The 25,381-nt window shown below is 34.7% G+C and overlaps 1 protein-coding gene across 4 annotated transcripts in view; it reads right to left on the bottom strand.

Annotated features, from left to right (window-relative positions):
* Positions 1–19,368, bottom strand: part of LOC127448902 (guanine nucleotide-binding protein G(s) subunit alpha) — a 50,273-nt gene extending 30,905 nt beyond the window's left edge. Inside the window, exons 1-2 of one of the 4 annotated variants that reach the window (XM_051711838.1) lie at positions 18,925–19,368; positions 2,453–2,525 (exon numbers count right to left, since the gene is read on the bottom strand). In XM_051711838.1, the coding sequence (XP_051567798.1) occupies positions 2,453–2,525; positions 18,925–19,189 (338 nt within the window). In that variant the 5' untranslated portion in view covers positions 19,190–19,368. Of the gene's footprint in view, positions 1–2,452; positions 2,526–7,795; positions 9,694–18,924 lie in introns of those variants that run through there. The other 3 variants (XM_051711839.1, XM_051711840.1, XM_051711841.1) reach the window with 3 other exon arrangements.
* Positions 19,369–25,381: the final 6,013 nt, after the last annotated feature.

Genomic DNA, 25,381 nt, shown 5'->3' on the forward strand with positions numbered 1-25,381 from the left:
TTTTTTTTTTTTTTTTGGAACTTGGACGCAAATGAAATGATTAACTCTCACATTTTGTAACACGAGTTAAAATCGCAAAGACACAAAACAGTAAAACTAATTTTATAACAGGGATAGTTCAGACTTGAATTCTGATTAGATGAGTCACATTTAAACCATCCACCAACCGAGCTGTACATTAATGCATGCAAACACTGTATATTTAATAACATAAAACAGTCCTGGTCGCACAAATATATCTACCACCGTTTACACAGCATTACAAAATCTCTACCGGTTGACAAGATGACGGTACAGATTATACCGTCAAACCACCCAGCCCTAACCCCACTAATTTTGTTTTTCCCAAGGTTTCCCTGGTTTCTAAATAATGAATTCCATGGAATATAATGGAATCACAACTGTACTATTGACTGTGAAATACAGCACACACCATTGTAAGGCTAGTTTTTATCCTGTTTCAGCATTGTTTTAACTCGAGTCTACATCTGATGGTCCATATTTTTTGTAATCTTGGGAAGATTTCCAGTAAAATGCTATTCCATGACCCCACTTCATTGATTTAGGTCCATCCTTCACTACTATAGCATCAACTTTAAACTCAAAGTAAACACAAAACTGGTTTCAGACCAGCTGCCAATCAAACACAACAGAGTGTGATAATGCAATTCATAAATACTATGTATCGAAACTCATGATTATATAATAGGAGTAGTGCTGTCAAAAGTACCGGTACATCGGTACCATGTCGGTACTAAAATAATAAAGATGTAACGATACCAGTGATTCTACAGTACCGGTAGTACCGAGCACCGACTTAATTCGGTACCCGCACACTCTCTTACTGACACACGACTGCTTTCAAATGCTCACACGCTTATTTGAGCGTGTGCTCTGTTGCTCCTTTTACACTGAAATGCACAACTAATCCAATTAAAATCGTGATATGTCCTAGTGTGTTTATTACACCGTGAAATGCTGCAATCTTAGTCTGAATGAGCTGCATGAGCTTAAAATATATGTGTGAAGCCGACTGCTCATACACTGGAAACTCCACTGACATTGAGAATCATTCGCATTGTATGAGAGATGACAGAGCAGAGCACTAATCCACTCTGAAACGTTATTTTTATAGAATTTATAGAATTCAATCACAGCATTTGCGCTTTAACGATCACACTGAGCCATGTAGTGAACTGTTTATTCAGAGAGGTTAAACTTCCGTCAAAAATACACATCAAAATAAAAGCATGATTCATAATAAAAGTTAAATGCCTAAAACTGAAGAAATTGCAACATAAATATATTATAACTTATAGAAAAATTTAATCCTCACTGTAGAAATTATATAATAATAATAATCATTATTATTATTATTATTATTATTATTATAAATAATGATTAATGAATAATGATTGTAATAATAGTAAAAATTAAGCAACATATCACAAGGAAGAGTGCTTTTGTACTGAATAAAGGTTTGTTAAAAAATGCAATGATATGTTCATAAGTAACCGTTCTATTTTTTTACATGATAAAAGTTTTTAAAAGTTTAAGGACATTTTTAAATGAGACACCATTTTGATAATGAAATTAAATTAAACTTTAAAACTTGGAATTCTGGAAAAATAATAAAAAAAAAAATTTAAAAAAAGGAAAAAAGGATTTGGGTAAAAAATAAAACCGATTTCAGTAGGGCCCTGCTTAAAAACAAACAAGTGTTAAAAACACTTGAAGGAAACATGCATACCTTTTAATTTATTATTTCCATTGAAATGTAACTTTAGGCTAAAGGAGTGTGTTCAATAGCACATTATCATATTAGCACATTTTTTCTGTGGTATCAAAATTGGTATTGAGGAACATGAAATTTCATTGGTATCAGTACCAACTACTGAAATTTTGGTACCGTGACAACACTAAATAGGAGGTATAGTGAGCAATACTTTGCTCCATTAATAAATGTCCTTTCACACGCAGGAAAGTTATATGAAGTAAAGCATTTCATACCTAAAAACCTGTAGCTGACAGATACACTCCAGTAAGTAATATATTTATATATAAAATACTACTGAAATAATTAATTCCAAAACGTGATAATCCCAATGCTCTAAAATGTACAACTCTGTCAAACGGATTGCGAATACATGGCCTTTTTCAACAAAATTACATAAAGCAAGCTTCTACCAAAATAACTTTGAAATATCAACATCTTCCTGAATCTTAAAGATATCAAAGATCTGAGACTATTAGACTGAAAAATGTTACAGCAATACGACATCAACAAAAACATAACGCAACAAAAGCCATGATGATGGGTGAAAACAAAGTTCATTTAAACTAATAATCATACATCACTGTAAACTATGCCTACAGACAGAATGAAAATCTAGTTCAGTTTGCGTTCTGCTTAAGCAACATCAAAGTACATAGATATGAGAATCATACTTACTCAGCATTGAAGCCATTGACATGTAAAATGCGCATCTGTTTGACTATGGTGCTTTTTCCCGATTCTCCAGCTCCTGAGAGTAAAGAAAAGAAAGATATAAATCACAAGGTATGTGGGGGTGTCAGATATCACCTGATTCAACAGGAATAAGGATTAATTAGATTTTGCTGTAGCGTTTCATTTAAATGGCAAACTTAACATGCAGCCCTGGGAGAAAATTTATGTATGAAGGAGCAAAATGACTGACCGTTCCCTGACATCTAATCAAACAAACAAAAAAAAACATGGTAAGGAGAATGATTATTAAAGAAATACTACAACAACCAAGCCGCACTCCCATAATCCCACCCTTTTCTAAGCTGCTGTGCAAAGGAAAAAAACCCCAGAAAACAACATATATTGTCAAAATTGAATTATGATGGAAATCGGGTCTCTTAAGCCCAAAGTATATTTCGGTCAAATGCGAAAGCTAGACACCTGGGTACAGGACGTGTGGTGCAAATTTCGTCATCAGCGGAGTGCTCGAGCAATGAACGTGTGTGGCTCGATTTTTTAACCACTCGTACTCAAAATGTGCAGAATGCGCATTAGTTGGTCAACAAGGTGGCAACACTCACAATTGAGCCTTAGCTGTCATTAAGGACCGCTAGAAGATGTAATTGCCGCTAAACATCAGGAGAAGAAGGTAGAAGACACCAACAGTGGATGTGCACGTCAAAAGTGAGTGAGGTCAGGAGATACCTACAATTACATAACTTGAGACTGAAGGAATATAAAGACATGTTTATGGGTCTAAACTCCTGAAGAGAAATAGTCCAGTATCTCATAGAATTCGTAGCGCACATGCGCACAGTCAAATGAAGTATACATTGAAAGGCTAGTGTTCGACTGTTTGCAGATGCTAAGTGTTTTGCATCAAAACCGAAGTACACTTTTGGCTTTTGACTATGATCTGTCCTGTGACAGAAGAGTTTGGCTCAACTATACTCTGGTTTTAGAGAAAACAGAGGGTGAAAATTGCAGTAACTACAAAAACCACACTAAAATGCAGAAATTTGAAGCCATTTTTCGCAGTTTGCCGTAGTTTTGCCTTCATTGTTTTGCCTTTGTTGGATATTTTAGAATATAATTTTTATGAAACAAAATATGATGCCTCATCGCTGGAAAGCTAGTTCTCAGTTTGAGAACTTCTAATAATCAGTGGGCTATACTTTATGAACAGGCAACTGTTGCTTCCATATAGGGTTGCTCAGATACCAAAATTTTGGCTTTGGTACAATACCAGCCTTGGTATCCTCAGATTTTTTTATGTAATTACACAGAAAATGACTTGATTAAAAGAACTGCATAAAAAACTGTGTTTTCCATTTACATTTTTCTGGATTCCATGTTAAATGTTTTAATTAAATGTTATGATCAAATGGTGTTTAATCAAATTGATACATACAGCTTTAATCAAATAAAAATATAATAATTATTTTTTTGGGTTAAATAAAATGCTGCACAACAGAGATGCACAGTATTAATGAAAACATTAATGGAAAAAAATCTGATTACCTGTAACACAAGGCTGCTATGGCTGAATCACAACATGCTGATAAAACGCTTGCATTTGTGATATTGCAAATAATAATAATAACAATAATATTAAAACAACCAATTAATATTGTATAATTGTTATTATGAGTATTATTGCTGTTTTTATACAATAGTTATATTTTTCTGTCTTCAATTTCAGGCATCCAGTTGAATAGAGCATTCATTTAAGTGGGACTTTTATTTTGACAGATCTTTGTCAAACTCTCGCAACGTCGCAACTCTCTAGCTGAAATCTCCGAGCTGCACCGGAGGAGTTCATTTAAGTGTTAACAGCCATTTATACTCTAAACACACTGCATGAAAATTAAGCACAAGTAGTGTGTTGCGTTTGTGTGAGTATGCGTGCATGTGTGTGTGAAGCAGATGATGGAGCAGAGCGACACCTCTCGTATGTTCTGTAGCGTGCAGCGCATGTGACTGTATAATATTTAATTAAATTATATCCTTCTGCTGTTTAATAATCACACTTGGTCATATCCAGAGTTTTTTATTCTCAAATTGTCATTGATTTCATCTCAAAACTGGCAAAATAATATGAGATGTGACAATGACAGCATACAGTAATATGGTACCGAAATTAGCAACAAGATGATATCGTATTGTTTAAATTTTTCTGGTATCGCAATACTTTGTTAGTACCGGTAAACCGTGCAACCCTACTTCCATATCATGCAAGAATTTCAGAAAATACACTATATTCATTGGTTTTGAAATATCACGGGACCAGAAATAGGCCAATATCAAAGACCAACGAAGAGTAACTGGTCATCTATCCATCAAATCAGGTGAAATACAGAGCAAAATAACGTCCACACACTTAGAACAAAACTGTATCTACAACACCATAATGTTGTTTTCTTAGAGTCAGATTTGTCAAACATACACAAATCCAAAGGAGTCTACAATTTAGTGCAGAACCGTCTGAATTTTCAAGTGCTAAAAATGAAAAAGCTTCAACTTATTCTGTTTGGGTTAGAAATACAAGCTACAGAGGCACTAAAACAAGAAACACTTTAGATTTTGGGGCCCTTAAGTTCAGATTTATGATGAGAACCTCTTTATCACAACACGTTTTATGTTACCAAGGTCCAGTTGTGTCGGAAAGGCCTTATTGCATGTGGGGACTTCCACTTTTGAGCTCCAATTACACTTATAGACATCCCTAAATCAAATATCATTACAACACACTCGAAACATGGGTATCTAGAAATATACCCGTTTCCTCCCTTAAATACAAGACATTATGATTTAGAGAGCTTCGCAATGCTGAATACAAGGTTTTTTAATTTAGAATAGGCTACTTTTAGACCATGTGTATATCTGAACCATGCTAAACAGAGGCTGTTAGACAGAGAGAACTGGGTTTTATCAGAGTTAGTATTAAACAGAGGCTAAATCAAAAGAAGGATAAAACGGCCTCGTGGCATGCCACGAAATGCCTGTGCAACTGAAATGCCTACAGATTATATTAAGTTCAAGGTACTTAAAGTATGAATATTCCAAACATATAAAGATATAATCTTATAGTATACAGACATACTGAACTTGTTTCAATTGAATTTAATAAATGTATTTCAACGGAACCTACTTAAAATGTAAAGAGTAGAAATATAGTGGATCAACAATAATATCAAATGCTCAACTAAATCTTGAAGTTACTTACACTATCATTTTGGAGATGCCCAGTATTCGAAATCAACAACAACAGAGCAATGCAAACCAGGGTCATAAATTCAGGGGGACTCAGGGCCAATATATATATATATATATATATATTTTATATAAAACTCTCAATAATATCGTTAATATTCGATTTTTTGGGTGATATATATATATATATATATTTTCTTTTTAAATCACTAGACAAAATCGAATATTAATGATATAATTGAGATAATTTTGCTATGTAAAATTTACCAATATCATGAATATTGCAATGATTATAATGTGCTTTTATTTGGCCATTAAGTTTCATAAAGAGCGCATCAGTAAACTAATTTCACAATCATTCAGGGCTGCACAATTTATCAAAATAACATTAAATGGCAAGTTGGTCATACAGTACATGATTAAATGCAATTTAAAGACAGAAAAACACAGTCTGTGATTCAGAACAAACCGGTGACACGCTGATCTGTGTTACGTGCACTCCTTGTGAAGTTAAAGTACATAGGACAGCCCTTTCGGTGACAAAATAAAAGCCCCAGGTGGAGGTGAAGTAAACAGGACAGAAATATATTACTTTTGTATAATGCAAATCTAATAATCAGAATAACAATGATAATTCAGCTTTATATTATAACAATGAAACTGACGTGTCCCAGTAATAATTTTGTATTATGCAATGTTCAACTAAGGGTTCAAAAATAAGTCAGCGAAGTAGCTTAGCACACCTTGTTCATTCACAAAAATGTATTAGTAAAAACATTTGAAGGTTAATAATGTCCTTTTATTAAGCTACTATGTATCACTGTATTCGAAATATAAATATAAAGTGCAAATATCAATGAAAATGATTGGATTTAATGAAAAACTAATTTTTTTTTTTAAACAGATTTTTATTTGATGTCTTTAAAATATTGAATCTACTTGGCTACAATGGCTGTTTGGATGAAGTGATGGTTCCTCTGGGGGAAAAAAAAAAAAAAACACTTTTGAGCCATTTCAGAGCAAATACATAATTGTCGAGATATATATCGAATATCGTCAAAAGGCCGAAAAATATTGACGATATCATTTTTAAAGACATATCGCCCAGCCCTAGTTCTTAATATTGTATTATATTCCTTGTTATACACATTATGGCATAAAAATATGAATTGGTGTTGATTTCATAGGTTAAGAGGTCATAAATTCTCACTCTTGAGAATTTCTATTAATGCACTGATTAAATTTAAGTATTTCACATATATAGATAAGACACAGATTGTTTTAAATGGTTAGAAAAATAACTGCCCCCATAAAGGCCCTGAAAATCAAATCCAGGGGACAAATATCACCCCTTTAATATAACAATGTATTTCTGACGCTGATGCAAACCATCATTAAAAGGATCTTAGCTCATAAATAAAGAGAAAAATGTAAAAGATATCAAATCTAATGGCCAGAGACACAGCATCCTATTAATGACCCAAAGTCTTACAATGATGCTTCTTCCCCAAACAACTAAAAATCAATGTTTATCAAATTATTTCTGAATTATGTCCATCATATGTACAAAGAGAGGTACAGATGACAAGATGTTGACTCCAAAGTAAACAATCCTCAACTCATTACAACAAACCTTTGTAAAGTAGCTTATAATGTGTTTGATAGTCTAAATGTTAAATTACAGAGTCAGTTTAGATGAAAGAGTACAAAATGTGCTTGGGAGCATGATTCAAGTGAATGAACGTGGAACGTGTTCACTTGTTAGGCCGTGAAGTATCAAATCAGGTAAGCCCAAATATTTCCATAATGACAGACATCTTAGCATAAACCAAAGGGATGTGTATTATGATGCACCACAGGCCTCACTAAGCCCACAGAAAAGATATCCCAATTAACTGTGTGTGTAAAATGGAACGCCTGCATCATTCACTTGAATATATGATTCAAATGTACACAAAAGCCATTAGAGAATTCTATTTCGAACGCCACGCCAGTGACTGAGCATTATGACATCACAACAGCACACGCATCAGGCAGAACGTCCAGCAGGAAAGTATTCGCAGGCGTGACAGAACCTCTTTCAGACCAACCTACCTAACAGTAGTAGTCGATGAGTTGCTCTGTAGATCTGTTTGTCTTTCTGGAGCTGTTTCTCTATCTTTTTGTTTGCTTCCCTCTGAGCCTTCTCCTCGTTCCGCTGGTCCTCAGTCTTACTGTTGCCCAAACAACCCATTTTCCCAAAAACCCAAATAAAAGTTTTGGGGGTGGGCGGGAGGTGGGGAGAGGTGAATATACCGTGTGAATAAATGATCCAAATTCCTCGATTGGCCTCCGATCAAAACACTTCGATGGAAAACCGGGACATTTATACTCGCATGCACATAACTCCCGTGGATTCCGAATAGCACAGAGGATTTCGTTGTTACGTGCAGTGCTAGCACGGGGAAATATGAAAGCTATTACTCTATGGGTGACTAGTATTGGCGAGAATAGGAGGGCTCGAGGTGGTGAAAACACTAGGCCGGCCTACAGACGGCCGAGTCCTGTCGAGCGTTTGCTGCGATAAAATATGAGACTTCGTCAAACGCTATGTGTGTATGAATGTGCATCCAGACGTCACATGGATGATTTCGTTACTGCTTTCTGAGGCACAGAAATCCAAACGCGATTTAGCGAATTTCCCGTCGCGAATCCATGGTCGCGTTCCTGAAATAACGATTCTGCCCAGCACTCCTATTAAAATCATCAACAGCTCCGCAAAATGTGACTATTTTCTGTACGTTGATGTCGAATCCGTTCGCCGATACAACGCGACGGGCAGAACGAGATAGAAAGGGTGGCTACAAATTAAAAAAATAAATATTTCCACCAAAATGACGGCATGTGGATCATTCCGCCCTGCGCCGTGGCCGACAAGAACCTTTTAACTCCGTTATAAAACGACGTAGTCTCGTAGAAAAATACGGTGCAGCTAAAAAAGAAAAAGAAATCCCTCGTAGATAGACGTTTTTTCCCCTCCTGTACTGCGTACGGTGACTGATCACGTTTTTTTTTTTTTTTTTTTTTTTTTCGGCTTGTCCAAATCAAAAGAGGCCCTTCGCCGTCTTCTCCGTTCCTATAATTTGAATTTCTTCTCACATCCGTAAGCTCTGCTTTGACGCGAGCGCCGATCCTACGGTTCTTTCGACCGCAGATGCAAATGCGACCGATCCGAAGCGATTCGGGAGAATCCGTCGATATTTCACCGGTTATCGCAGTCCGAGTCCGCTGTCAGGCTACGCGTTGTATCCTTCTTGAATTCGGGTGGTGGATCGGCTATACATGTGCATTTGGAAACGTGAAGATAAATCCGACACCACAAATGACAGCGATTTCCCGGTGGACGGAGCGAGCTGCCTCCCAAATAGTCGCGGATGAATCCTTTTCGAGGGAGTATTTTCAGCGATTATTTCCTTTTCTCAGTGAATTGTACATTGAGACAGATAGCGTTGAAGAGATGGGTGGGGCAAACAGCTCTCATTGAACCCTGAGTACGGGCAGCGGCTAATCACATGACAGCCAGAAAACGTCAGCAAGCGGCGATTCTGCGGAGAAAAGGCGCCCTCTTTGAAGACGTGATTCATACGTGATAAAGTTCGAGATTCGATCCGATTAATCTTTGACTATGGGATAATATCGTTGGCTATTGCATATATGCTTATGTTTAATATGTCTGTATCCAAACATATGGAACATATATGTATATCTTACAGCAAACTTTGTCAATAACTACACTTAAAATGATTTTGTGGTAATACCTGAAAACTTTAAGTATTTTCTATATGGAATAAGTTAGTTTAAGCGTGAAATTGAAAATATTAAGTAAATTCTACACTAAAACGTGTAAAAAAAAAGATGTAGCTAATAAGTAATTATTATTTGTGTTTTTTTTTTATTTATTTTTATTTATTTATTTTTATTTTTTTTATCTTTACAATGTATCATCATGTATCAGTCCTAAAGTAGAAAACCTTGTCATATTTATTTGCTAATTTGAGTAAATTTTACTGGTAAAAAAAAAAAAAAAAAAAGTAAATGTTACTTAACTTTTCAAAGCTGGTAATTCCAGCATGCACAGGGCTTGAATAATTAATGAGCTTGCATGGTTTCACTGTTTGCATGTTTATTTACACCAGTTGCATTGTTACTTTTATTGTTAAGTTTGGTAACTTCTTGTTTTGTGCAGTCTGATGTTCATATTCTACTCACAATTACCTATTCATGATAATAATAATAATAATAATAAAATGTGTTTGATTGTCATCGTCTTTTGTGCACCAAGTGTGTATCTATTTCTGTTGTCAGTAATGCAAGGTGATGTTGTCCCACAGACTACATAGCATGCATTAAAGTTCCCTGTTGGAGGCTTCCATATATGACGTGGTATAAACGTGTTTTCTAAAGAAAGTTCAAAATGGGACATGTTCTAACATGTTCATTAAAATTTTACTCTGTTTAATTAATTACCATGGATACTTAAATGTACTCACTCACTTTAATCAATATTATATCTTGAAGTTAAGTAGATTTTACTTAACTTGATACCATTAAGATTTACTTGGAAAAACTGTGTGCAAAAACTTGTGAAATTAAAATGAAGTAAAACGTACTAGTAATTTTTTTCAGTCTAGCTTATGTGGATAGTTCTGGTTAAAATAACATGTTTCTCATGCAAGAGAATGATAAACCTATCTATTAATATAGCCAAAAATGATCCAAAGATGTAAACAATGTAGATTCAATAATTTTATCAAAATGTTACATTGCAGCAGCAGTTAAACACAAATTTAGAAGGCAATGTAATTCATTTTAAATTGAAGTGTTCATCGTTGGTTGTTCAGTTGCACATATTGACTACCTAGGACCTACTTAGGAGTTTCAGTGGAATTTAATTAAAACTACTCCTTATCAACTTAATGTAACAATTACTCCAGTAACTTGCACATTAGTGAGAGAGCACATAAGGATTAATTGTTGCAGTGTACATTTAAGAATGTAATTTCTCATAGGAACAAAGAAAAGCACAACTGTTTAAAGTTGTTTACGACAATGTGACACTTTACGGCCACTGATTTATGCTATGATTTATTCCGATAAGGCACCACTATAGCAACCAGAAGTAAAAGATTCCCTAAAAAAAGCCACATCACGATGATTCACCCTCTGAAAGTGTATACAGTTCCAGCCTCATGTTGAATGTTAAAGGTGCTTTTAATAATTACAACCAAGCATATTTTAACTCCATCAATATTTGGGACATCTACAGTATTTTGTAAACTGGCAGGTCCTTCTAAAAGTATTTTATGATGATTATCTTATTGTTATGACTATAAATATCAAGATATAGGCCTTTTTTCTGTAATATAAAAAAGTGTAAAGATGTTGACATTATTTGACATTATTACTGTTTCATTCTGAAATCATTAGATTAATTAAAATCCTTTTATTGTATTGACAGCCATTGCAAAAACTAAAAACAGAAATAAAAATAAATTGGCACATAATTTCATATATTATGAAAACAATTCTTACAGTATTTGTAAGAAATAAGTATCGCAATTCACTATTCTCTGTAAAGCTGATTTGAAACAATATTTATTGTTTTATTGTATACTTTTAAAAATTTATTTATGTAGGGCTTTTCACAATAAATATCAATATTGAAAATAAAATATTTTTCGATTTTTTTTTTTTTAATTTTTTTTATTTGTATTGAATTGAAAATGTTTCTCTTCAGGTTTATACATCTAACATCATAAGTAGTCACTCCAGCATAAGAAAGATACACTGCCAGCTTAATAAGAAGTAAATATTTTCCAGATAATATTTAAATAATTTATTTGGGCTTTAGTACAATGACAATATTAAAGCCAATGATTTAATTTTGCAAACAAGAAGTCCTTTTAATATCATGTTTATTATTTTTCATCATCAAATTTTGTGGTCCTTGGCATAAAAAAAGAAAAAAAGATTAGAATACAATATTTTACAAAGACCTGGATTACTGAGAATCTCCAAAGACATACAGACCCATATTGCAGCAGTCCATAAAAACTTGATCTTTCATTTATACATTACATTTTTTACAGACACATACTCTGCAAAAATTAAAACTTTTGCAGAATTTCAGCTGTTACTGCATTGTGATGTGTTACTTGCAAACCATCAATGTAAACGTAATACAAAATATTAACCAATGAAAAGGTCATCTTTGATTTCAAAGGACAAACATAAAAAAAAATACACTAGACTGCACATGATACCAACGTTTAAAAATGCTACAGTGGATGTAAATGAAAGTATTACTAAATCTTATATTACCTCTTATAAGCTTTTTCCAACAATTACTTTCATTAAAAATAGTTTGTGTGTATACTTCTGTATTAACCCGTTCAGTGTAGATGTACAAATGTTATGTGCATCATCTTTACCATTTTTAAAGGCTATTTTTATCAGTCATGTCTCTGCCTTTAAACTGTAATTGTAAAAAAAAAAATAAATAAAAAATCATTTATACTATACTCATGCCTTGCTAGATGTGAATTACATTCAAGAGCAGAGCTGTGACCATTAGGAGCTTTTTATTATCTTCCATCAGCTAAAATAAGTCAAATACATGTTAAAAAGGCCAAGTCCAGCGCTGATATTATTTCATTCACAAAAATTATTTTTCAAATATAATTACTTTTGTCTTGTTGTGTTATCATTAGTCATATATATATATATACACACTACCGGTCAAAATTTTTGAAACACTTACTCGTTCTTTATTATAATTTTTTTTTTCCTTCACATTTTAGAATAATAGTAAAGTTATCAAAACTATGGAATAACATAAATGGAACTATGGGAATTATGTTGTGACTAAACAAAATCCAAAATAAATCAAAACTGTGTTGTATTTTAGCATCTTCAAAGTTGTCACCCTTTGCCTAGAATTTGCAAACATGTACTCTTGACATTTTCTCAACCAACTTCTTGAGGTATCACCCTGGGATGCTTTTTAAGCAGTATTGAAGGAGTTCCCATCTATGTTGGGCACTTATTGGCTGCTTTTCTTTATTATTTGGTCCAAGTCATCAATTTCAAAAACTTTTTTTTATTATTAAATTTTAGTTTTATAATGAAATAAATTAATATGGTGGCACAATTATATTTTTGTCTACAAAACTAATTTCAAACATTTAAGCCTTCAGATCAAAAGATTTTTAAGATCATGAGAAACATTTCAGTCAAGTGTTTCAAACCTTTTGACCGGTAGTGTGTGTATATATATATATATATATATATATATATATATATATATATATATATATATATATATATATATATATATACAGTAGCTCCAAACAAAAGGCTAAAAATAGTGACATGCTCAAACCCAGAGACTAAACAAACAAATCCAGAACAGTATAAGAGATCATACTAGTCACAGTGATGTCAACACAGGAGAGATAAACTTATGACAGTGACCAAATTGGAAAATGACGTTTCATGGAGCTATTTTTGACACACTGTGGTCTATTTATGATCCCTTAATCTTTGTATGATGTTAGGGGACAGAAACTAAACTGTCCTTCTTGGAACTAAGGTGAAGTTCGGTTTAAAACTAAGGTTATTATAAAAGTGAATGACAGAAACTCAAGCTGGAGCTAATCAACAAAAATCCACGACAAACTTCACCCTCCACACAAAACACTTTATTATATTTGTAGAGACATTTGAACCTTTATTGATGCAACTGAAATCCCTATTTGAGACTGGACCAGAGTAAACACGCCTAAATGTAAAACTTGTGGTCACACTAATATCCATCACAACACAAGCAAGGATGAGGATGGCCATGAGGAACAGAGTACTCTGTAGTATGATCTACTACCAGAAAGTGGCAGCATTTCTCCAATTTAAGTGTTAAAAAAACAGCAGATGTATTTTAGTACAAATTAAAAGCATTATCATCCAAAACTCTGTACGAAAGCCAATTTAGAAACATTTTGTAAACCGAAATAACATTAAAGGGGGTGTTTATATATATTTATATACATACATACATACATATATATATATATATATATATATATATATATATATATATATATATATATATATATATATATTTATAGGTATAGAGTATACACATACATCTACAGTCTCAATCACCATTCACTGTATGGGAAAAAAGTTCAAAATTCATCCAGAACCTCATGGAAAATTACATTAGTAGACAGTGGATGTTGTTGATTGTTTTAAGTACTGGGGGACCTTGATTGACAACAAACTAACTTTCTCGGATAATGTGGATCTCATTTTTAAGAAAGCAAAGCAGAGATTATTTTTAATGCGGAAGTTGAGAGATTTCGCTATCAGCCAAAGTGTCCTGCAAAGATTTTATACTAGTTTATTCAAAATTATTCTAGTGTTTAACATAACAGTCTGGTTATAAACAAATACTGGGTAGGATTGTTAAAAAATTGTGGGTGCCAAACAAAAATCACTGGATGACATACAATAGTACACAGAAAGGCTTTGTCACTCACAAAGGAAATAACACATCCTTTTAATCATGACTTTCAGCTTCTTCCATCAGGATGACATTATAGGATACCAAAAACCACAAAGTTATAAAAAAAACTTTTTTTCCATGTGCAATTGGTCTTCTTAATAAAACAAATCAAGAGGTAGAATGCCAGAAGAGCACAGTACTGACTTAATTCAATTTTCTTTTTTTAAATGCACATATTATGCCTTTTATTTTTAAATATATTTATGCTGTATGCTTTGCATGTGGCATGCATTGCTTTGGTGAGTGTGTAAAATTTGTAAACCAATTTTCAGCCTCGGCTGCACAATAAAGCAAACTCTTCAAACTCTAAATAATCAGCTCAACATCTCCTTTTGTGTTCCACAGAAGAAAGTCATATGGGTTTGGAATGACTTGAGGGTGAGTAAATGATGACAGAAATTTCATGTTTGGGTTAAGAGATGATTACATCTTTTTTGTAGTATAATATTTGTATGATTAATATGAATGATGATTAATCACAAAATGAAATGAGACAGAAAAAAAACAAGCACTTGTAAACCCTGATGTTATGTAATATTTACATTTTTATGAATTAAGTGGTGTGTGTTTGCTAGGTGCTGGTTGCTAAGGTGTCTAAAGGATTTTTTGTTTTTGTTTTTTGTTTTTTTTGTCCGTCTTATAGTCTGTAAGTCTGATTGTTTAGAAAAGTAAAAGCACACCTCTTCTCAACAAAGCCGTATAAATTGAGCTATCGTTGATATCCGTAGCACAAACAGCGGAGAATGTGTTATGCGCCCAAGCTAAATAGTTCAAATCCCACAATTAACTATGAGTAATAAGTGATACTTGCCTTAGCAAGCACCACTAATTGACTGTATAGAATTAAAGGATTTCAGTCTATTTGTAAAGCTTCAATCCCTAGAATCCTTCAGGACCTCCAATAATGTCAAATAACTTAAGACAGTCCTGTTCGTGGAGAGAGTAATTACAGGAGTAATTCCAGGAATCAATCTTTGTATATTGTTATATTAAGAACTGGATGTGTTTCTCAAGATTTTAACATTAGTGATATAGTCACACCCGAACATTTAATGTCACAATCAATGTGGCATTAAAGTTAGCAAATTAGTCTTTTTTTTTAGCTTGAATTTTGGCTGACAACACAGACCAGCTGGCCTAACTCAGTTAACAGGCCAATCTTAACAGATTCTAATAAAAACTGGATGTGGTATGTGTTGGATGCCTTCAGTCATGCCCTGCATTCAGACAGAGGCAAGAATTTTCCGGATAAACAACAGACTCCTTATGACTCCATTAATCTGATTTCATGCAATATTACATCCCTTATCAGAGGATGTGATTCTGTTAAAGAGGAATAACACGATGCAATTACTTAAAAGAATGTTCCAGGTTCAATACAAGTTAAACTCAATCGAAAGCATTCGTGGCATAATGTTGATTATCACAAAAATTGATTTCGACTCGTTCCTCCTTTTCTTTAAAAAAAGCAAAAATGGAGGTTACAGAGAGGCACTTACAATGGAAGTGAATGGGGGCCAATTTTTGAACATTAAAATACTAATTGTTTCAAACGAACAGTATAAACACAAGACATAAAGGATATGTGTGTAAACATTATTTTAGTGTGATAAAATCACTTACAAATATTTTCTGTGTGAAGTTATAGCTAATTTTACAACTTCGTTGCCATGACGATTTAATGTCAACAAACCCTAAATGACTGTAAAAATGACAATTTAAACAACTTTACAGCTCAAATAATACATGATTTTTAACAGAAGAATGAATGTAAGTGCTTTTATAAAATGATAATCTTCACATTTCTGCCTTTAAACCCTCCAAAAATTGGCCCCATTCACTTCCATTGTAAGTGCCTTACTGTAACCTTGGTATTCCTCGGAGGAATGAGTCAAAATGTATTTTTGTGGTAATCAATATTACTGTATGCCACAAATGCTGCTGATTGAGCTTAACTTGTACTGAACCTGGAACATTCCATTTAAAGGGACCGTTCACCCACAAATAAACTCATGTTGTTCCAAATCCATATGACATTCTTTTCTCCGTGGAACACAAAAGGAGGTGTAAGACAGAATGACAGCCTCAGTCACCCGTTACTTTCACTGTATGGAAAAAGGATGCAATGAAAGTTATACAGGTTTGCAATAACACGAGGCTGAGGGTGACAGAATTGCAATTTTTGGGTAAACTATCCCTTTAAAGTCAAGCCAAGCATTGTGGCTGATTCTGTATTACAATTATAAATGCTTATGAAACCCAAAAAGTCAACAGAAAGACAAGCACACATACAGATATCACGCATGCAGACACAACCAACCAAGCCCCATAAAACAAACACACATCAGCCAGGGATCGTTTTCCTACAGTCTAAGGTTGCCACAACCAGCTTTGTACTTCCGTGTGTGTGTGTGTGTGACATCTGTTTTTGATCCGAGCACCCGCATGACTAGAGTATTTTGGTCACAGAGCTTAAACTGTTTCTTCGTTTGTGTTGACGGGCTGCCCTCATTTCCTTGTGTAACTTGTTAATTAAAAGAAGAACAGCTCTTATGACGAGATGAACAGCTCTCATATGCTCATATAGAAGCATATGAGGACTTACGTAATGCTACTTTATCAAAGCATGGCTGCTCTCAAAGCTGCAAGACCTCCTAGAAATGCCAAGGGAAAATCCAAGAAGTTCATACAAAAAAGTGAGTTTCTCAGCTCTGAATAAAGAATTTATTCTTGGAATTTCTTGGGATTCAAAACACCTTTAAATAGATAATCATGAAGTATTCCAGTCTAAAAGAGTTACATCTCATCTTGTATTACACAGTGTTGAATCTCTAAGGCATATGGACCAATTAGGACGTTCCTCTCCAAAGAGGAAGTTAAGCCATCCGACTAGTGCAAAAGCTGGCGGAAGGACAAAATAATTATTAAACATATATGCCCGAAAATGGGACTGCTTTTTCAGACAGCAAAATTTGTCTGAGAACTTCAGTTTCACTTCCATTTTCAAACAATTTGAGACCAGAATCAGCAGTTTAGAAAATGTCTACATTTACAGAATTTGTCTGAGCAAATATTGTCTGACCAAGAGAAAATGTTATCCTCTGGCTACTTACTATTTTTACACTATGCTATTCATAAAAAATGTAGAGCCAGTTTTGTAGAAACACAGATTAGATCTTGACCAGATGTTTTCACTGTTACTCATGACACATAATCTCAGACTTGATTTAATCTAAATTAAAGAAGATCAGTCAATATACTGTAATGCTCAAAACTTGTGTAAATGGTCTTTTTGAGAGCAACAAAGCTTTTTACTCTAAAACATTTGCTTTAGGTTAAAGGAATAGTTCATTGCAAAAATCAAATTCTCACATCATTAACTCACCCTCATGCCATCCCAGATGTGTATGACCTTCTTTCTTCTACAGAACTCAAATGAAGATTTTAAGAAGAATATCTCAGCTCTGTAGGTCCATACAATGCAAGTGAATGGTGAGCAAAACTTTTAAACTCCAAAAAGCGAATAAAGGCAGCATAAAAGTAATATATATGACTCCAGTGGTCTTCAGAAGTGATCTCATCGGTTTGGGGTAAGAAAAGACCAAAATGTAACCCCATTTTCACTGTACATTTTGCCATTGCAGTCTCTATGCACGATCATGATTTCAAGCTTGATTACACTTCCTAGTGCTTGAAACATTCACAGAGTGCTAGATGGCGCTATGAAGTGTAATCAAGCTTGAAATCACGATCACCAAGGAGACTGCTGATGTCAAGATTTATAGTGAAAAAGGAGTTATATTTTGGTCTGTTCTCACCCAAAACCAATTGGATCGCTTCAGAAGACATGGATTAAACCACTCGAGTCTTATAGATTACGTTCATGCTGCCTTTATGTGCTTTTTGGAGCTTCAAAGTTTTGGTCGCCAGTCGCTTGCATTGTATGGACCAACAGAGCTGATATATTCTTTTAAAAATCATAGACACCTGGGATGACATGAGTAAATGATGCGAGAATTTTCATTTTTGGATGAACTATTCTTTTAACCTTTTCTGCAGTCATTGAATGAAATCGTATTACTATGTAGGCTATACAGTATATTAGCATTATACTGGTCACCCTGCTAGATATCATTATTGAAATGGCCAGTGAAAAAACCCTAAATAACATCTTCGCTATCTTATTCTAATAGAAATCTAATTTATGAAAACATCTAATTGCTTTAAACTTTTGACACCTGCCATAACCTTAAATATGAGACAAATTTAACTAGTATGACTTTATTAGAAGTTATTAGAATGTAATCAGAATGCTACATAGTTTCAACTAAATGCCAAAGTAACTACAATTAAACAGTGGCTTTGGCTGTCAAAATATGAATGAAACAAAGTGACAGAAACAGTCTGAAAGCTTTTGACACTGTTTAAAGATCCTATACTGCTATTCAGCCTGTTTTTATTTATTTATTTATTTATTTTATTTTTATGAATAATCCTTACAGTATAATGCACACCATGGTAACTTTTTTCTAAGGGGGCCGGTCAGAGTCAAACTCTCCGTTGGATGCATCAGCTCTCATTTTACCTTGACAGCAGAAGAAAGAAGAAACTCGTCTCTTACCTAATAAGAGTAGCCTGTGCGTTTGCTTGTACTCTCTCTTCTCCGCTTTGAGACTCTTGTCAATGTTGCGGCTCCGCTTGTTCTCCGCTTTGATCCGCGCGCGCTCCTCCACGCGCCTCTGCGCGTCCGAACTGTCAAAATAACCGGGCTCGCCATCGATCACGGGGTTCGCACCGGTCCGTCCGCCGGTGTATGAGATCGCAGACTGTGACAACCTGAAGCTATGACATATCCCCATTGCCAAACAGTGGAAACTTTTCAACATATGAATGTAAAAGTCTTACGAGATAAGAACTCCATGATGAAGATGATGATGACGGTTATCCAGGTCAGGTGGAGAGAAGGCACGCTATCCCTTACAGCCGTATCGCTCAAGCTTTCCGAAAGGTGTCAGTTTGCCTCATTTTCCCTCATGTTCTGATATTCACTATAATACACGACACGAGTGGACACTAGTGATCTTTGAACCATTGTCAATGTTTGTTCTTGTTGATCTAGTATTTGTGCTGAAATTTGCATGACCCCGCTCCAGGTCCCTCCTCGTCCGCTGGAGCGCTGCAGCTTTGGTCTTTCGAGCTGATCTGGGAACAGTTCGCTGTCTGTTTTAACTTTTGTACGAAGCGCTAAATTTTCACGAGGGACGTCACTCAGTGACGTGGCGTGGAAAATTGCAATCACAAGTTAAGGGTTTGTAACCAATTTATTCGCTTCGACACTCCTATTATATTCAAAAATCTATGCGTGTAGATATTATATATATATATATATATATATATATATATATATATATATTCTGTTCTATTTTATTATATTATATATTGTATATTATACTTTTTTATTATAATTAAATTATTATTATTATTTATTTAGTAAGTTATATTATGTGCTGATGCTTGAGAAATATTAAATATTTAATATTCATATTTATATACAAATATTCAGTTGCCTATATTTAAAAAAAAATCTAGATATGGTACATTGATAATCTTTTAAAGTTTGAAGGTTAAAAAAAATGTTGTTAATATATACAGTATATAGTTTTACAGAGAAAATCATTGCGGGCCTCTGGGTTAGCTGAGTCTGGATGGGGGATCCCTGGGTCTGTAAAGATTGAAATCCCCTGATTGATGTCAAATATTTATTTTTTCTTTATATTAAATTAGCTTACTGTAGTTTTGAACAACATTCAGCGAGATAAGGCTAAATGGTGTGATGGATTTTAATATTAACTGTAAAATATTAATTAATATTCAGATATTCATGGCAAGTACTTTGAAACTGAAAATGGAATTGAAATGAAAATTTCTGGATTTTAATGTATTTTTTTTATTAATTTTTTTATTTCTTACATTTTCTAAATAAAAAATAATGTAACCATAACCAAACACATCAAGTGATACATTTGTTGCAAATGCATTCTTTGGATTTGAATTCTGTTTAAATGCCAATAATTATAAAGAAAATAACATATTAATTAAGTATTATTTTGAATTGTGTTGTTCAGCTGGGTTATTATTAAGTAATTTGTTTAATTTATTTGTACATGTGTATTGGCTTATTTGTTTCATTAATTTCTACTGAAGTAGTTGAAGACTGCTGTTCACTACTTTTTATTTATTTATGGTCTGTACAATGCCTGTCAGCAACTCTGCCAGGTCAAAGAGCATTCTTACATGGCCAAATAAAAAATACAACAGGACTGCTTAAACATCTTTACTTTAACATTGTAATGCCCTACGACATACAATTATATATACTGTGTGTGTGTGTATATACACACACACACACACACACACACTGGCAGCCAAAAGTTTGGAATAATGGACAGATTTTGCTGTTTCGGAAGGAAATTGGTACTTTAATTCACTAAAGTGGCATTCAACTGATCACAAAGTATAGTCAGGACATTAGTGATGTGAAAAACAGCACCATCACTATTTGAAAAAAGTCATTTTTGATCAAATCTAGACAGGCCCCATTTCCAGCAGCCATCACTCCAACACCTTATCCTTGAGTAATCATGCTAAATTGCTAATTTGGTACTAGAAAATCACTTGCCATTATATCAAACACAGCTGAAAGCTATTTGGTTCATTAAATTGTTTTTGTGTTTGTTTTTGAGTTGCCACAGTATGCAAAAGACTGGCATGTCTTAAGGTCAATACTAGGTAAAAAATGGCAAAAAAGAAACAGATTTCTCTAGAAACTGTGTCAGTCAATAATTGTTTTGAGGAATGAAGGCTATACAATGCTTGAAATTGCCAAAAAAAAAAGAAAAAAAAAATTTCAAACAAAGGTGTTCACTACAGTCTTCAAAGACAAAGGACAACTGGCTCTAACAAGGACAGAAAGAGATGTGGAAGGCCAGATGTACAACTAAACAAGAGGATAAGTACATCAGTCTCTAGTTTGAGAAATAGACGCCTCACATGTCCTCAGCTGACAGCTTCATTGAATTCTACCCGCTCAACACCAGTTTCATGTACAACAGTAAAGAGAAGACTCAGGGGTGAAGGCCTTATGGGAAGAACTGCAAAGAAAAAAACACTTTTGAAACAGAAAATCAAAAAGAAAAGGTTAGAGTGGGCAAAGAAACACAGACATTGGACAACAGATAATTGGAAAAGAGTGTTATGGATCTTAACCCCTTTGAGCTTTTGTGGGATCAGCTAGACTGTAAGGTGTGTGAGAAGTGCCCGACAAGACAGCCACATCTATAGCAAGAGCTACAGGAAGGGGGGGGTGAAATGTCACCTGAGTATCTGGACAAACTGACAGCTAGAATGCCAAGGATCTGCAAAGCTGTCATTGCTGCACGTGGAGGATTTTTTGATGAGAACTCTTTAAAGTAGTTTACTGACTACATTGTGATCAGTTGAATGCCACTTTGGTGAATACAAGTAAAAATTTCTGTCCATAAGAGCAAAATACGTACATTATTCCAAACATTTGGCTGCCAGTGTGTATATATATATATATATATATATATATATATATATATACACATATACATACATACACCGATCAGCCACAACATTAAAACCACCTGCCTAATATTGTGTAGGTCCCCCCTCGTGCCGCCAAAACAGCATCAACTCGGTTATCTGAGTTACCGTAGACTTTGTCAGTTCAAAACAGTCTGGCCATTCTCTGTTGTCCTCTCTCATCAACAAGGCATTTCTGTCCTCAAAACTACCCCTCACTGGATGTTTTTTGTTTTTGGCACCATTCTGAGTAAATTCTAGAGACTGTTGTGTGTGAAAATCCCAGGAGATCAGTAGTTACAGAAATACTCAAACCAGCACGTCTGGCACCAACAACCATCCATGTGATTATCTAATCAGCCAATTGTGTGGCAGCAGTGCAGTTCATAAAATCTTGCAGATACGGGTCAGGAGCTTCAGTTAATGTTCACATCAACCATCAGAATGGGAAAAAATGTGAGCTCAGTGATTTGGACCATGGCATGATTGTTGGTGCCAGATGGGCTGGTTTGAGTATTTCTGTAACTGCTGATCTCCTGGGATTTTCACGCACAACAGTCTCTAGAATTTACTCAGAATTGTGCCAAAAATAAAAAACATCCAGTGAGCGGCAGTTCTGCAGATGGAAATACCTTGTTGATGAGAGAGGTGAACAGAGAATGGCCAGACTGGTTCGAACTGACAAAGTCTACGGTAACTCAGATAACCGCTCTGTACAATTGTGGTGAGAAGAATAGCATTTCAAAATGCTAATCTGAGATGCAGGTTGGCGCTATTTTGGTGGCACGAGGGGGACCTACACAATATTAGGCAGTTGATTTTAATGTTGTGGCTGATCGTTGTGTGTATATATATATATATACACACACAGTGGCATGCAAAAGTTTGGGCCCCCCTGATCAAAATTTCTGTTGCTGTGAATAGCTAAGCGAGCAAAAGATGTCCAGATTTCCAAAAGGCATAAAGTTAAAGATGACACATTTCTTTAATATTTTAAGCAATTTTACTTTTTTATTTCCATCTTTTACAGTTTCAAAAAAAAAAAAAAAAAAAAAAGGAAAAGGGCCCGAAGCAAAAGTTTGGGCACCCTGCATGGTCATAATTTATTAACACCCCCTTTGGCAAGTATCACAGCTTGTAAACGCTTTTCGTGGCCAGTTAAGAGTCTTTCAATTCTTGTTTGGGGGATTTTTGTCCATTCTTCCTTGCAAAAGGCTTCTAGTTCTGTGATTCTTGGTCCGTCTTGCATGCACTGCTCTTTTGAGGTCTATCCACAGATTTTCTATGTTTAGGTCGGGGGACTGTGAGGGCCATGGCAAAACCTTCAGCTTTCGCCTCTTGAGGTCGTCCATTGTGGATTTTGAGGTGTGTTTAAGATCGTTATACTGTAGTAGAAGCCATCCTCTTTTCATCTTCAGCTTTTTTTTTTTTTTTACAGATGTTGTGATGTTTGCTTCCAGAATTTGCTGGTATTTAATTTAATACATTCTTCCTTCTTCCAGTGAAATGTTCCCCATGCCACTAGCTGCAACACAAGTCCAAAGCATGATCGATCCACCCATGTGCTTAACAGTTGGAGAGGTGTTCTTTTCATGAAATTCTGCACCCTTTTTTCTCCAAGCATACCTTTGCTCATTGCGGCCAAAAAGTTAGATTTTAACTTCATCAGTCCACAGGACTTGTTTCCAAAATGCATCAGGCTTGTTTAGATGTTCATTTGCAAACTTCTGACACTGAATTTTGTGGTGAGGATGCAGGAAAGGTTTTCTTCTCATGACTCTTCCATGAAGGTCATATTTGTGCAGGTGTCACTGCACAGTAGAACAGTGCACCACTACTCCTGAGTCTGCTAAAGGTCTATTGCAGTCAAACAGGGGTTTTGATTTGCCTTTCTATCAATCCTACAAGCAGTTCTCTCTGAAAGTTTTCTTGGTCTTCCAGACCTCAACTTGACCTCCTCCATTCCTGTTAACTACCATTTCAAAATTACATTACGAACTGAGGAAATGGCTACCTGAAAACGCTTTGCTATCTTCTTATAGCCTTCTCCTGCTTTGTGGGCATCAATTATTTTAATTTTCAGAGTACTAGGCAGCTGCTTAGAGGAGCCCATGGCTGCTGATTGTTGGGACAAGGTTGTAAAGCTTTGAAATTTGCATCACCTGGCCTTTCCAAATGATGATTGTGAACAAGCCTTAGCCCTAACAAGCTAATTAAGGTCTGAGACCTTGGTAAAAGTTATTTGAGAGCTCAAATCTCTTGGGGTACCCAAACTTTTGCATGGTGCTCCTTTCCTTTTTTTCACTCTAAAATTGTGCAAAACAAAAATAATGCACTTATCTTGCTTAAAATGTTGAAAAGAATGTTTCATCTTTAACTTTATGCCTTTTGGAGATCAATTCATCTTCTAGTCACTTAACTATTCAGAGCAACAGAAATTTTGGTCAGGGGTGCCCAAACTATTGCATGCCACTGTATATATAATTCAAGTATTAGTTTTCTTATTTAATTTATTAAAAGTCAAATCAAAAATAAAATCCCTTTATTGTCACTCAACCATATACACAAGTGCAACAGTGTGTGAAAAAGAATTAGTATTATATTATACAAGACATAGAAATATGATATATTATGGACTAAAACTTTTGGACTTTCAGGGTGCATAAAACATAAATGTTATAATAAAAATATCCTTTGTTCGGTGGTGTTATTTTACATGAAAAATCCAGTTCCACTACAGACTTGACAGCTCCAGTATATTTGAAGATTTTTTGTGCAATCGACAAGAAGTTGCTACATTCTGTATATAACTCCTCAAGTCTTATTTTAAGGTGGTGTCATACTGGCAATCAAAAGGCTTGAAAGAGATCACAAGGGATAAGGACTATTGAATGACAGAGAGATTTAATAAAACTTTAATAAAGTGACACCCTTGCCCTTTATCTTTCTCTCCTTCTTGCTCTTTCTCTGTTTGATTCCTCTCAATAAAAGGACCTGATATTATGAAAGACCTCATTGTAACTGCATATCTGACACAGTTTGTAAAAAAACAGCACTTTGCTAAATATATTACACCTCTCCTGTTTCTTGGAAGGTTGAATAACTCGCACAACAGCTTGCCTTCTGTTCTTAATCTGTTCTATAACAAGCCTCATTGCATTGACGTTATCTATGATAGTTCCACCCCAGGGTCGGCACCATGGTGGGGCACCAGGGCGCAGTGCCCCCTCTGTCAAAATGATGAATTTGAACCAATTTTTATAATTTAGTTATTATATTTTAAATGTGTTTCACTTTTTTTTTTTTTTTTGCAAGCCTAAATATTCAACTAAATTGTAAAATAAATTAAATAAAGCAAATTAATCCTTAAACTATTTGTACTGAGTAATTGAACATTTCAGGTGGAAGGTGGGGACAGGACGCTGTCTGGCCAATTGACTGCTCTCTTCTTAATTAAAAAAATGTCTTCTGCC

This window comes from Myxocyprinus asiaticus, chromosome 12, assembly GCF_019703515.2.
Source record: "Myxocyprinus asiaticus isolate MX2 ecotype Aquarium Trade chromosome 12, UBuf_Myxa_2, whole genome shotgun sequence".
In the NCBI taxonomy this organism is placed as follows: Eukaryota; Metazoa; Chordata; class Actinopteri; order Cypriniformes; family Catostomidae; genus Myxocyprinus; species Myxocyprinus asiaticus.